The sequence below is a fragment of the Lygodium microphyllum genome, chromosome 15 (genome assembly GCF_053477565.2).
Source record: "Lygodium microphyllum isolate KBCC chromosome 15, Lygodium_microphyllum_v1.1.10, whole genome shotgun sequence".
Classification (NCBI taxonomy): Eukaryota; Viridiplantae; Streptophyta; class Polypodiopsida; order Schizaeales; family Lygodiaceae; genus Lygodium; species Lygodium microphyllum.
Window position 1 is genome coordinate 142,084,842 of NC_141149.1, and position 14,200 is coordinate 142,099,041.

General features: G+C 44.8%; 1 protein-coding gene across 5 annotated transcripts in view; it reads right to left on the minus strand.

Moving 5' to 3' along the window:
- The window catches only part of LOC148025156 (beta-glucosidase 25-like), a 63,864-nt gene that overhangs the window by 22,186 nt on the left and 27,478 nt on the right, over nt 1–14,200 (minus strand). For 4 of the 5 annotated variants that reach the window (XM_087694905.1, XM_087694904.1, XM_087694908.1 and 1 more), the window contains 3 exons: nt 5,632–5,693; nt 5,459–5,534; nt 5,292–5,366 (listed from right to left, as the gene is read on the minus strand). The exons of the other annotated variant lie outside the window; for it this stretch is intronic. In XM_087694905.1, coding sequence (XP_087551031.1) covers nt 5,292–5,366; nt 5,459–5,534; nt 5,632–5,693 — 213 coding nt within the window. The remainder of the gene's footprint in view (nt 1–5,291; nt 5,367–5,458; nt 5,535–5,631; nt 5,694–14,200) is intronic. 5 annotated transcript variants of the gene reach the window in all.

The window sequence follows — 14,200 nt, forward strand, 5'->3', positions numbered from 1 at the left end:
GGAGTTCACCGTCCAGACCTCCGGCAAAGCGTACTTCCATGCCCCATACTTTCTCCTCCTCATCAACAACCTCCACACCGAATAGATGCCTATTTGGTTAGTCACAGGTTTTCCCATGAGCTTACACCTTGCATCCTGGAATGTGAACAGTCTCCACTATAGTGGGGCACGTAGGTCCAAGAAGTTGATAGTTTGGCAAGAGCTGCAGTCTGCCCTTGCAAGACGTATCGACATTCTACTTCTACAGGAGCACAACCTAGGCCCAACGGGAAGGAAAGGTACTCCCGAGCAGCTCGCGCACTTTCTGGAAGCATGCCATAGGTACCCACAGCAAGAGTAGAGACGTATGCACCTCTATCGGCCCGAGTCTCACCACTTGTGTATGAGACCACGGGACGATAGTGGCAAGGAGGGTTCTATGGATCAGACTCGATATTGGGGACTCATGTCTTGGAGTCCTCAATGTCTATGCCCCTACAGAGGTCAGGGCACGTAGCACGTTCTTGGTGAAGATCGCGGAGGGACTCCCAGAGGTGGACTCCTGGATCGTTGGAGGAGACTTCAACAACATGGAGTCTTTGGAGGACAAGCAGGGCAAAGGCACGAACTACCAGGGCATGGCTAGGGAGGAGCAGGAGGCATGGGAGGTCTTTCTACTAGCAGTAGGATCACGCGATGCCTGGAGAGACCCTACCTTCCACAGGAGGGAGAGGTCACTGGACTTCTCTTGGGGATACAGGCGGCTAGGTGGAGTCCAGCTGGAGCAATTGGACAAGTTTTATGTGGGAGAGTGGGGAGGCTCTCGTGGAGGCCAAATAGGGCAGTTGGCGAGTACCACATTGTCGGACCATTGCCCGGGACCATTGCCCGATCCTCCTAACACTTGATTCCCCAACATCTGTCCTAGACACACGATCCTGTCGAATCCCTGACTCGATCTTTAGGAGGGAGGAGGTGACGAGACAGATAGAGCAAATTTGGAACAAGGAGTGGAGCATGAGGGACTGGATCGCAAAGAAGGTTACAGAGGTCCTAGCCGAGTCAAGCAGGATTTGCCAAGAGGCAGCCATACAAGCCAGGCAGCAAAGCTGAGAGGAGAGAGCATTGCGGTGGGACCTTACAACCACGCAAAGATTATTACAGGAGGCACCAGGGGATCCCACCCTCCATACACAGGAGGCGCACGTGCGAGCAGCTGTTGCTGGCCTAGAGAACAAGTGCTCGAGGTTCTCTTTCCGCACCTTAGCAGTGTTCTGGGTGTGGAAGGGAGATACAATGTGCAAGGAGTTTTTCCATGTACATCAACCTCGTACCTCAGGAGAGCAAATATGCAGCCTTCCAGATCAGTATGGGAGGACTCATTCTAGCTCAGACAAGGTGATGGAGAATGCCACCAACTACTACAGATGCCTTTTCCAGCAGGAGACAGCCTCAACTAGAGTGCAGCGATAAAGACAGCAAGTCTGGGATCACATCCCCTCCCTCGTCACAGAGGAGATGGGACACTCCCTTCTAGCCCCCTTCACAGAGAAGGAACTAGATGAGGCTTTCCATACACAGGACGAGTAGAAATGCTCGAGAGAGGATGGCCTCTCTAAGGCTTTCTTCACCACCTACTGGGAGGTGGTGAAGGACCCCCTACTGATGGCCTTCCAAGAGATTTTCACTTCGGGACAGATACCAGGGAGTCTCTCGACAAGCCTTATCAGTCTTCTCCCTGAAGGGGGAGACTGGTTGGAGCTCTCCCAATGGAGACCTATTATCTAATTGTCAGTGGCCTATAAGGCACTAGCAAAGATGGTTGGTAGGGGATTATGCCCCATGCTTCCAAATATCATCCATGACACACAGACAGGCTTTGTCCAGGATAGGAGCATCCTACACAATGTATTCACCTTCTTTGAGGCGATAGAGTGGGCACAACACAGTGGGCAAAGACTGGCTGTACTACTCTTGGATTTCGAGAAAGCTTATGATAGGGTGGACTGGGATTTCCTAGAGGGCACCATGGTGAGGTTGGGTTTCCCCCAGGCCTGGATTCACAGGATCTCCGCACTTTAAAATCGGCCACCAACAAGGTTCTCATAGGTGGTAGGCGAGGGGTAGAGTTTCAACTGGAGAGATCAGTCCGAGAGGGCTGCCCCTTTGGCCCCCGTACATGTTCCTACTCTTTGTAGAGGCCATGTTTCCTCAGGTCACGCATGAGTGGATTACGCAGCCTCCAACTTCCCATGAGAGAAGAGACTGAGTTGTTAGACTCAGAGTATACAAATGATATAGCATTCTACATAAAGGATGGTGAGTTGATGTTGGGGAGAGTGAGGTTGGCTCTTGAGGTGTTCTTTTCTGCAGCCGGAGAAAAAATGAACTGGCGAAAGTTGGTTGGTTTCCTCACAGAATCGAACTCTAGCACACGGAGTGGAGCGTCCGCCTGGGATTTAGATGGGTGAGCAGAGGGAAGACCGTCCGATACATAGGTTCCAGGTGGGACTTGACATCACTCCTACCCAGCAGTTTCTTCCAATCCTCAATTCTATTCGGAGGAAGCTGACCTACTGGAGTACGGCTCGCCTCTCACTAGCAAGCCGAGCCCTACTGGTTAACCGGGTCCTCCTAGAAACGGCCTAGTACATCGCTTCGTATTGGTGCTTCTCCTTGTCCTGGGTAGTGCAGCTTCGCCGCCTAGTGCGAAACTTCCTTTGGTCCGAGTCAGACGGCTCCAAGGATTCCAGGGCCAAGGTGGCTTGGGCGACCATCATGCAGCATCGGTGTCAAAGGGAGGCCTGGGGATCATAGACCCAAAGTATCAGAGTATGGCCCTCTTGGGCAAGCTAGTTGTCCACGGCCTCACACCAAGAGGGCAGACATGGAAGGTCTTATTGCAGGAGGGTCTTCATGATTGTAGACCAAGGCTTGGTGGTGAGTGGAGACCATCCCTAAGATGGATCTTCACGGCAGCCCAGATCACCCCGCCCAGATCACCTTTCCTACCCAATTTGCTCCGCATGTGGCAGGGCCTCCGTAAGGCCCTAATCCAAAGCCCCCCAAGCTGCCACGAGGAGATAGATCGTCAACCAATAATCTAGAACCCCCAGGTCAAAGATTAAGAAGGCGCACAGATTGGCGAGCACCCCACATCCAGTGGGCTGGCTGGGAGCCCGGTCCGGCTCGTACCATCAAGACATCCCCCTATAGGTGGCAGATAGAGTGGGCGGCGCTCCACCTGGGACCCTCTTCACTGTACATGAGGGGGGAGTGTCTGGCCCTTGACAGAGGGCAACAGGATGAGGGGATAGCTATCCTTTCATGGAGGAGGATCTGGGTAATTGGCATTCAGGGAAAGACATGAAGGCTAGACCCTTTTGTCTTCTGGCAGGAACTCCGGGAGTGGCGCCTCTGGATCTGGGAGGGCATGCCATTAGATGAGTTGGAGAGGGACCCGAGAGAGTAGCTATGGCCGGTCACAGCGGTCGCCAAGAAGCCACCAAGGTCCCTGGAGTACACATCCAGGATTGGCAAACACGTACTGATGCAGGAGGATATGAATTGGGCGTCGTCTCATAGCAAAGTACTAGGCAGAGCACGGCATCACTGAGCCTTTCCGACGGACCTTCTGGCTTCGCCTTTGGGATAGTTGGAGGCCAAGGAGGGTATCATATTTCTTATGGCCGGTGGCACATGGAGGCTTGGCGGTGAGAAGTTGGCTTGTCCAGATGCAGAAGGAGGAAGGTTGTATGCGTTGCACATAGCAGCATCTAGGAACACCAAAGCACTGCCTTTGGTCATGTGAGGTGGTGCAACTCGTGTGGAGAGGTGCATGCCACATCCTTCGCCATATAGCACCCAACCTTGGATGTATCTCATGGGGAGCTTTCTGCCAGCATGCAGTCAACCAGGGCCGCCACCTTCTGTATGAGGCCAGGATGCAGGACACGATACTCATTATCGAGACAGGGTCGTGCGCAGTGGTCAGTTTGGAGGCTCTACCCATCCGCCAAGTTCTGGAGCCCATAGCAGACCGCTCTGAGGTATGTGAGATCATAGGGAGTCTTACTGGTTGGCATATCTAAAAGGCGCAGTGTCAAGAGGCTTTCGACGGAGAGAGACTTTCAGTACAGGCGACCTTAGCAAAGCTCTAGACCTCCATCATCCACTCCCTCCGCGGCCGATGGGATCAAGTGCAAGGCGAATCCAGGGCTCATCAGGAGCTCTGATGTCATTTCATGCGCACTTGGGGCGGCCAGGACCTGTTTTTCGTAATGCAAGCAAGCAGCCCCAATTGGCGATACACCCCCCCTCCATGGCTTTTTGTCCCCCATCCCCCCCAAACCGCCTTGAGAGGCTTGTATATATGATGTACTTGTGACTTTCATCAGCTCTAGCTAGTCTGTTGAGCATGAGCACTCCATTGTAATCTGTTTTCCTGAGTAATATGATCAGCCACATAAGATTTGTCAAACTTGACTTATTCTTTCTTTGACATTATCCTTCAACAACTTGGGTTCGTGTCAATAGCTCCTCGTTAGAAGCTTGGCCATAGACCAAGTATAAGAGTGAGAGCTTTCCTAGCTCACAAACCTCCCATTTCTCCAACTCTAGGGTAATGTTATATACAAACGTTGATACTAATGATTAATGAAATCCTTAGTTTTGATGTTTTTACCTTACTTTATTTGCAGCCAACCACTTTACACCATTGAAGACTCTCAATTGGAATATCAAGTCCCCCATCCACAAGTTGCTATGAGTTACTTTTATGACAAGTAACACCATCATTTTATCTTAGGATGACAACTTAACTTCTTTCCTTTCCCACTAGAGCATATCCATGTTAGTAGGTGCATATTCTAGGTGTCAATTGGGACACTATTAAAATGCGAATAGTTCATGATTTTGAGACACTTGATTATAAAGTCCCAAGACTGACGAGACCGAGATGAATAGAAACATATTGTTCTTGAGCTAATTGTGGGGAAGATTCTGCTAACTATGCATCTCATCCAATTTTGTGCTTTTATGACTCTCTTTAGGAGTTTGTACTCTTTGACGAGGGATATTGTAGAATAGTAGAACGAGATGGGAACAACACATTGCATGGGTCAAGGTTAATTATCCCTTTACATGGGCCAAGGTTAATTATATGCGCCTAGAAAAGCTTACTTCCCCATCGGTAACTAGTGGAATATCGTAATCATGGAAGTGCTTGGCTACACAGGATGCCAAAGAAAAACTTCAGAATGCGCGTGCTAGAAACATGCAAAATCATGTCGAACTCAACTAAAAACAAATACCGTTCTCAAGTAAAAGGTTAATCAGGTCGTTGTAATGTGCAATCGCCTCTGCATTAGGAGACTCCGATGGGCCATCTGCATTTTTTTCCAAAAAACTTACACTCAGCATTTCTATGAGATATTGTTCCTATACAAAGCACACAAATCTCAGAAGGGTAGCAGCTTACCCGGGAATATTCTGGTCCATGCTATCGAGAATCGATAGGCATCCATGCCCATATCCACCAGCAGCCCAACATCTTCCTGATCGTAAGTAAGAAGAGGAAGCAATTATGAGAGGGCAAGAAGCTTGAAAAGGGGTCGGTGATGATGAGTATGAGGATGATGACATGATACTTACCTTGTACCGGTTGTATTGATCACCTGCATTTCGGGGCAGCGAACCATCCAACACGAAAGAACCTATAATGGAACACTATTAACCTCATCACAGAACCATCCTTAAAGATACTACAGTTATAGTCTTCAGGTACGGACATCCACAGCCCTTTTGTGATATAATGACCACCTACTGAAGTGAATTAACCCCAGTATTTTGTGAGTGAAAACCAAGGTTTGAAGCAAAGTGAGTTGGAAAAACTTCAAATTTTAAAGAAGTTTAAAACCTCAAATCTTTTATAAATTTCAGTTATAAAAATGACAAACACATGTGATTTGATTCAAAGCTACCAAAAATATTTTCACATTAGGTGTGGTTAGGTTGTTGACAGTTTTCTTTTAAATTTAAACAGTACACATGTATTAATAATAGTGAAGAAATAGATACGACGCCTTAAGAGAAAAGCCAACTTTTTTTCAACGTTGATTAGCATTACATTAAGCACATCATATTAGTGATATGTTGGCATTACATTAAGCACACCATATTGCTAGGCTGATATGCACATAGTGCAACACTATTGTATAGTTGATGTGTACTTTGGGTAGAGCAATCAAATTTCGTTAAAAGTTTTTTTTAAATGCAGACATGTATTAATAAGAAAAAGAATAATTATTTACATAGTGTGAGTGGCTTCAATCACTTGTAGAGAGAGAGTACTCTTTTTGGCCCTCTTTGTTGCATCTTTTTTTTAATAATCCGACCTTATATTAGGTTAAAGATAAAGTAAGATAAGAAGTACATTAGCCTAATTGACAACGTGTCAACTGCTCAACAGTTTGTCCTGCTAAGAAACCCATGATAGACTCTATAATTTGCCTTTCTCTTCCCTAAGCCGGTAAAAACCATCAAAACAATTTCTCTGCATCTAGCAAAGTCCAAGTCACAGTCACAATACCTCTTATCAAAGGCCTTAGTGTTCCTATGGTCCCATACATGCACTATTGTGACTTCTTTGATTACATCCCAGAGCTCAACAACTGTGTCATTCAGCCTACCAAATTCACCAAAAAGGACACTTTTGCAATCTAGCTTTCCATAGAAGCCAGCCTGTTCCATCGTCTTCCTCCATAGACGTTTCACCTCTTGACATTCCCAAAAGAGATGCTGAAGTGTCTCCACATGTCTCTTGCAAAGTCCACATAGGGGTGAGTATTTTCCCCCCTTGGCCAATCTCTCGCTGGTTGGCCATTTATTCATGATGGTCTTCTAGCACACTAGTTTGAGTCATCGAGATGGGGTGCAGCTCCAGACCCTTCAAACTCTTCTTTTCCACATCCTTAACTTAGTTCTAGAGTACCCTTTCTTCCAAAGCTCACTCAAGCTAAAAGTGAATCTACCGCTTTTGTTTGGAAAGTCCTTCCTCTTTTTGGTGTCAAGAATTACAACTCCCTACTCAATCTCGAAGCGTCTTAGCAAGCTCATCTCCTTGTGCATGTAGGGTGTGAGCCAATCCCTCTTCACCATCATAATTATGCAGCTCACCCATGCAAACTCGTTCTCCTTTAGTGTGTACCATCTTCTCACCTCCGCTTTTGGAAGCCAATCCAATGGCTTGGATCCCATGCATTAGCCCAAGTCTTGAGCCCTTTGTTAAAGAGTTTGCATGCCATCTTGGGTCAGTCCTTCACTGAGGTGTATCCATCCTCAAATGCTTCACAAAAGGGTCAAATATTCCTTGAAAGGCTGGTCTCATCCCTCCCTTCGTTGCTTCCTATCCATGTTGCAGCATCTATCACCTTTTTCCACTTCTTCACCAAATTGTTCATTATCTCTGATCCCAGAATTTTGACCAAAAGGCATTGGTAAAAGAGTATGTCCTGCCAATTAAAGTTGTGCCACTTAGCACCAGGGATTTCTCTCCCCAAGCCAGATTCTCTCATTAACACAGCCCGTGACTAATTGGTGTGGAGTCTGCTTAGTGCTTCTAAAAGCATCTTCTTGCCTTATCCCTAAGGGGCTCTATTCCCAATCCCTCTTCTTTTTTTAATGCAGTAATCAAGTCCCATGCAATGGAGTGCCATTGGCCATCGGTCCACAAGAAATTTCTGAAAACCCTCTCCACCTCGTTCTAGCACTTTGCACTAAATTTGAAAGTGGCTGCTATGAACACTACAAGTGACACCAACATGGAGTTGAGGATGAACAATCTTCCTCCAATCATGGCTTTCTCCTCAGCCCACTTTTGCACCTTGCCCTTGGCTCTCCTTGAGAACCAGTTGGATCTTTGCTCTGCTGGATGAGGTCCAACCCCATTGGGTAACCGAGGTATCCAAAACCTTGCCCTTTTGGATCACCTTGCCCCCATAGTCCTTCAGCCATTCCAGCACGTCATCCAAACCTAGGTACAAGGACTCTGTCTTGTGGAGGCTTATCATGGAGCTTGACACGTCGGAAAAAAGTTGGTATACTCCAAAAAGTTCATCCAACTGATCTTTGTTGGTCTCCACTATATTCAAGCTTTCATTCCCAAAAAACAGTGTGTCAAAGTGGTCGCCTTTCGACAGCTTGAGCAGCCTAAGTGTCCCTCTTTGGGCTAGCCACTCTATGTGGTGTATCAGTGAGTCAGTTACTATGGTAAAAGGTAGTGGGGCCAAGGGACACCCTTGTCTTATGGAGCTTTGCAGTGAGAAGGGTCAGATAATTCCACACATTGGTGCCCAAAGCCAATTATCTCTAGAGTTGTCAAGATGAAATGTTGGCTTACTTGATCATAGGCCTTGTCAAAATCCATGTTCACCCACATTGTCTTCTGCTCGCTATTGATGCTGCTAGGTTTAATATTGCATCTTGAATCCTCCTCTAAAATACAAATCCATACTGCCTTGGATCGAGGACTCTCGAGAGGATGTGCTTGAACCTAAGTGCTATCGTCTTTGCCATTAACTTGTAAGCCACATTTAACATCATGAGTGGCCTCCATTGATTCATGTTGAGGCGCTCCACCAATTTGGAAATCAATTTGGTCATGCATACATTTCTCTCAATAGGAATAATCCCTCTTTCATACTTGTATTAAAGAAAGCAACAAAGTCTTTACCACAAGTATTCCAAATAGCCTTGTAGAACTCAACTGGCAGTTTGTCACATCTTGGAGACTTGTCGTCTTTTAAGAGCTTCAAAGCGAACTCTACCTCCTCCTCTATGAAGGGCTTGGTAAGAAGTCTTTTATCTGCTTCAATGAAGGTGGCAACCTTATTGTCATAGTCAGCGGCCCTCTCGTAGGCTCACCCCACTATTGATGAGAGGTATCCATGAAGGGCTCTTTTAATTTCTTATTGATCTGACAGCAAGTATCCCTCTACATCTTCAATCCTTTCAATGCACTCTCTCCAAGCTTTCCTCTTTAGGATAGCAAAATAAAAACTTAATGGAGCATCCCCTTCCAACTCCCACTAGGTCTTCAATTGTATTTTTTGCAGCTTTAATCCAATGGGCCTCTTGAGCTCTAAGGTGAAGCTCAATTTCCTGCAAAATAGTAACAAGTATATTTTCATGAGAAGAAAAGCTAATAGCATTAAAAAGAGCTGCCCTAGCTACAGTAGCACAATCTGCAGCAACTCTCCTTTTGCTCACAACTCGGATGTGCTTCTATGAAGCGTTTATTACCGCCAAATTGCATTTGATCTAGGCCTCCTTGGGATCGCAAGTGCCCTCTTTTGTACTTTGCCACACATGCTTGATTCGGGCCAAATATTTTGCATCATTCACAAAGAATACATTGAGGTTGAAGAAGGATTTGGGGGGGGGAGAGAGAGCGGCATCCGTGCCATCATTCTGAATTTTGAATGTCAATGCCCCCCGCATCATTCTGAATTTTGAATGTCACCAAGATTGGACAATGATTTGAAGAGACCATCTCCGGGACTGATGAGATGTGTAGGTTAGAGGACAGCCACCATGGTCGAGTCTAGCCACCCTCCATTGACTCTCTTTTTGTTGATTATGCCGTGTGTAGATGGGACAACACTTGATAAAAGTTTGAGCCACATCCACAACTGGTGCCCTTTCACCAACCTCTCCCATGCAAACTTCTCCTCTTGCAACATTTGGCCAATGCCCTATGAGTGATCCTCCAATTCTATTATCATATCCCAAACACTAAAGAGAAGTAAAGGGCTGGGCTGCAACTTGCTCTTGGTCAACCTCCACTGTAACTCGAGCAGCTGAGATGTTTGATACGTAAATGGACAAGCACTTGATTTTTTCTCCAGCAAGATTAATCTCAACTTCCACCAATGACCCCTCCTAGTTTGCCCACAGTATTCTTGGGGCGAGTAAGTCCTTGATCAGTAGTATGGCTCCACCTTTCCCCCTTCCGCAACCCTTTGCCAAGGCTACGTAACTAAGCATACCTAGTCTCCGTTGCATCTAGTTTGATTCCTGTAGGGCCACCACATTTGGATTTCTCCTTCTCATCATGCTTCTTAGCTCTTAACTTCCTTTTCTCAAAGCATGAGCCTTTGACATTCCATGTGATAGCAGTGATTTTCTTAATTTACTTCATCATGGAAACTCAAGACATCATAGAATTTGCCTTTACCTTTGATTGCTGCATAGTAGTTATGATCCACAAGTGGCTATTGGGCTTGCTCCTTAAGGGATAGCTTGCCTTGCTGCTTCTACTTAACCGCAAAGGCGTCCTACTTGATGTCAAGTGTGCAAGGATCGAGACAGAGTGTAGATCAGATATAGTGCAAAGTTCAAAGTAGAGAGCGAGCAAAAAGAGTGAGAGCACGACACTCAAAGTCTTTCGATACAATGACGAGGTGACCGCAAAGGCATCCTACTTGATGTCAAGTGTGCAAGGATCGAGACAGAGTGTAGATCAGATATAGTGCAAAGTTCAAAGTAGAGAGCGAGCAAAAAGAGTGAGAGCACGACACTCAAAGTCTTTCGATACAATGACGAGGTGTACCACTTTAGGTTTTGATAATATATATAAAGTAAAAGTGTAAGGGTGAGTGTATATCCAAATACCATAAAAGGCACGGTAAGCCTTTATTTCCAACAACCTCCCACCTAAAGGCAATGTGCCTAAAGGTAGAGGAAAGAATCAACTAAGACTACGTATGTACAAAGCTGAAATACACATATACTATCCAACCCCCATCATTTGGTGGCAATAAGCAAACTACTCTACTGGAAGACTCTTGGTAAGAAGGTCAGCAAGGTTATCATCTATATGTACTTTGTCAAGCTCAATGCTCTTACCGTCAAGTACATCCCTGATAAAATGATACTTCACCTGTTTGTACATTGTCTTTGCATGAAAGATAGGATCCCATGCCAATATGATAGCACTATGACAATCACAGTGAAGGATAGGAACCCTCTGTAATGCCAAGCTCTCTCATCAAACGTGAAAGCCATAAAACCTCTTTGCATGCCTTAATGGCAACCACATACTTTGCATCTGTAGTATACAATACAACACACTTTTGTAGCCTGGATATCCAAGAGACTGCACCCGAGACTGCTCCCCCTGTGAACATAAACACATATCCTGAAGTAGACTTCTTGCACTCAATCTGCATCCATGAAGCCAACAACAGATGACTTCTGCTTCCCAAAGTAGATACACAAATCCTTTGTGTCATTAAGGTATCTCATAATACCTTTCACTGCTTCCCAATGCTTTTTGCCAAGATATACCATATACTTGCTAACCACCCACCGCAAATGCAATATCAGGACATGTAGCAATCATAGTATACATCAAGCTATCAACAGCTGAAGCATAAGAAATCTTAGCCATCTCAACCTTTCTATCATCAAATGTAGGCCTGTCATATGCACTAAGTTTCACATATGGAGACAATGGTACACTAATGGCTTCCCCCCCTCCATATTGAAGCGTTGCAACATCTTAGTAACATACTCCCATTGTGACAAATAGAGAAGACCCTTTGATTTGTCCTTGAGTGTACGCATGCCAAGAATGTGATTGGGCTCACCAAGATCCTTCATATCAAAGCTGTTGTGTAAGCTTTGCTTGAAGGAGTCCAAGGAATGAACATCCCTGTCTGCAATCAGCATGTCATCCACATACGAAACCAAGAGAATAAGGCTGCCATCTGCTGCCTTCTTGGTGTATTAGTAGTGATCAACTTGAGAGCGATTGAATCCTTGAGATTGCATAAATGTATCAAATTTATGATACCATTCTCGTGGTACTTGTTTCAGCCCATACAAACTCTTGTTGAGTTTACATACCATGTACTCTTTCCCCTTTGCAACAAAACCCTCAAACTGCTGCATATAGATCTCCTCATGCAAATCACCATGTAAGAAGGCTGTGTAAACATCCATCTGTAGTATGAGTTCCATATCTTCAGATGCAACCAAGCCCAAGATAGTTTGCAAAGTAGTCATTTTGACTACAAGAGAAAAGATTTCATCAAAATCAATTCTATGTTCTTCCTTGTACCCTTTAGCAACCAGTTGTGCCTTGTACTTTGGCAAAGAACCAAAAGTGGCTTTCATTTTGTAAACCCATTTGCATGGTAGCACTTTCTGCCCTTAAGGCAAATGCACCAAATCCCAAATGCCATTTTTCATGAGAGATTCCATCTCTAACAACATAGCCTTATGTCATTTCTTGCTGTCTTTTCTGTTCATTGCTTCCTGGAAGCACGATGGTTCACCACAATCTGTCAACATGACATAATTAGCCACATAATTGACACCAGGGACAAACCTATCTAGCTATCTTTGCACTCTGGTCGACCTATGACCCAATGATCAAGATTCTCTAGCTATTCAGCCTGCAAATCTGCATCAACAGCTTGCTGTTATGCAGGGTCCGCATGTTGTACAACTAGTTCTGGTTGTTCTAAAGGCATTTGTTCGTACTGAATTTGTGATACATCATGGGCAATATCTTACTGATCATTTTCAGCAGTATTCCCTGCATTTTCAAGGACATTTACAACAGGTACTTGCTGCTGTCTAATGGGCATTCTTTATTGTCCTATCGGCACATCCTCTTGGAATACAACCCTTCTGAACTCCTCTATCTTTTTGGGCTATTTGTGCATGAGATCTTCCTAGAAGATAACATCATTGCTGCGTACTACTTTCCTTTTCTCGAGATCCCATAACCAATACCCCATTTTACTTTCAACACCAAATCCTAGGAAAATACATTTCGAAGACTTTGGCTCAAGTTTGCTACCTTCTTCCTTGCGAATGTGCACAAATGCCTCATAGCCAAACAATCTCAAGTGAGCATACAAAGGTGGCTTGCCATAACACGCTTCTTGAGGAGCTCCCCTGCCCCCCAAGACCTATTTGGTGATTGATTAAACAAGTGTACGGTTGTCATAACAGCCTCTACCCAAAATCCATCAGGTAAAGCAGTATGTGACAGCATTGACAGCATTGTACGGGACCTTGTCTTGAATAGTCTTGTTCATACGCTCTACAACATCATTTTCGGATGGATTGTGAGGGGCAATGAGCTCCCTTTTAATCCCTTTGCTATCACAAAAGTCCTGAAAGACTTTGGACACATAATCCCCACTATTGTCCAAGTGAAGTCACTTTAATGTCTTCCTGGTCTAATTTTTTACAAGTGCCAAGAATTTTTTAAATTTATCCAAGGCTTCGTCTTTACTACAGATTGAATAAACCCATACTTTACATGTGGCATCATCAACAAAAGTAATGAAATACTTCTTTTTCCCTAGAGATAACCTTGGCATCCGATATACATTTGAATGTACAAGCTCAAAGGGTGAAGACTTTAGAGAGAGAGAGATTTTCTATGTGACATTTGAGCATGCTTACCATAAATACAATGATAACACTATTCAAAATCAACATACCTCAAAGACGGCAAATAACCCAAGTGAGAAAGCACTTTCATTCCAATTTGACTCATATGTCCCAACCGACTATGCCACAAAGAAACACTTGGCTGCTCAATTATGGCAACTACATGGTCACGCACACTAGATCCATGCAAAGGATACAAAGTATCACTTTTGGAGCCCTTGGCAACAATGCAAGAGCCCTTACAAATTTTCCATTTGCTGTCTCCAAAGGTAGTGTAATAGCCTTCATCATCTAGCTGCCCTATGCTTATCAAGCTCTTCTTGAGCTAAGGTACATGCCTCACATTATGCAAAACAAACACGAAGCCATGCTGAAATTCCAATTTCACACTACCAATGCCTGCAATTTTACAAGCATAGTTATCTCCCAAGTAGACAACACCACATGTACCACCATTGTAATCAGAAAACCACTCATGATGTGGTGTAACATGAAAAGAAGCACCTGAATCAAGTATCCAAGTATGCATGTCATCCTCAGAATTTGCAATCAATGCATGTGCACTCAAAGAAGAAGTAAGAAGTACGTCACCATCACTGTTATTTTCATGAGTGACTACATTTACCTCCTCTATCTTCGCACTGCTCTTCTTTAGAGGCTGGTTGTCTTTTTTCTTAGCCTTGTTGTCTTCAGTGTTTTTGTTCTTGCCTATCTCTTTCTTCAATTAATCCTGTTTGTAGTGCCCTTTCTT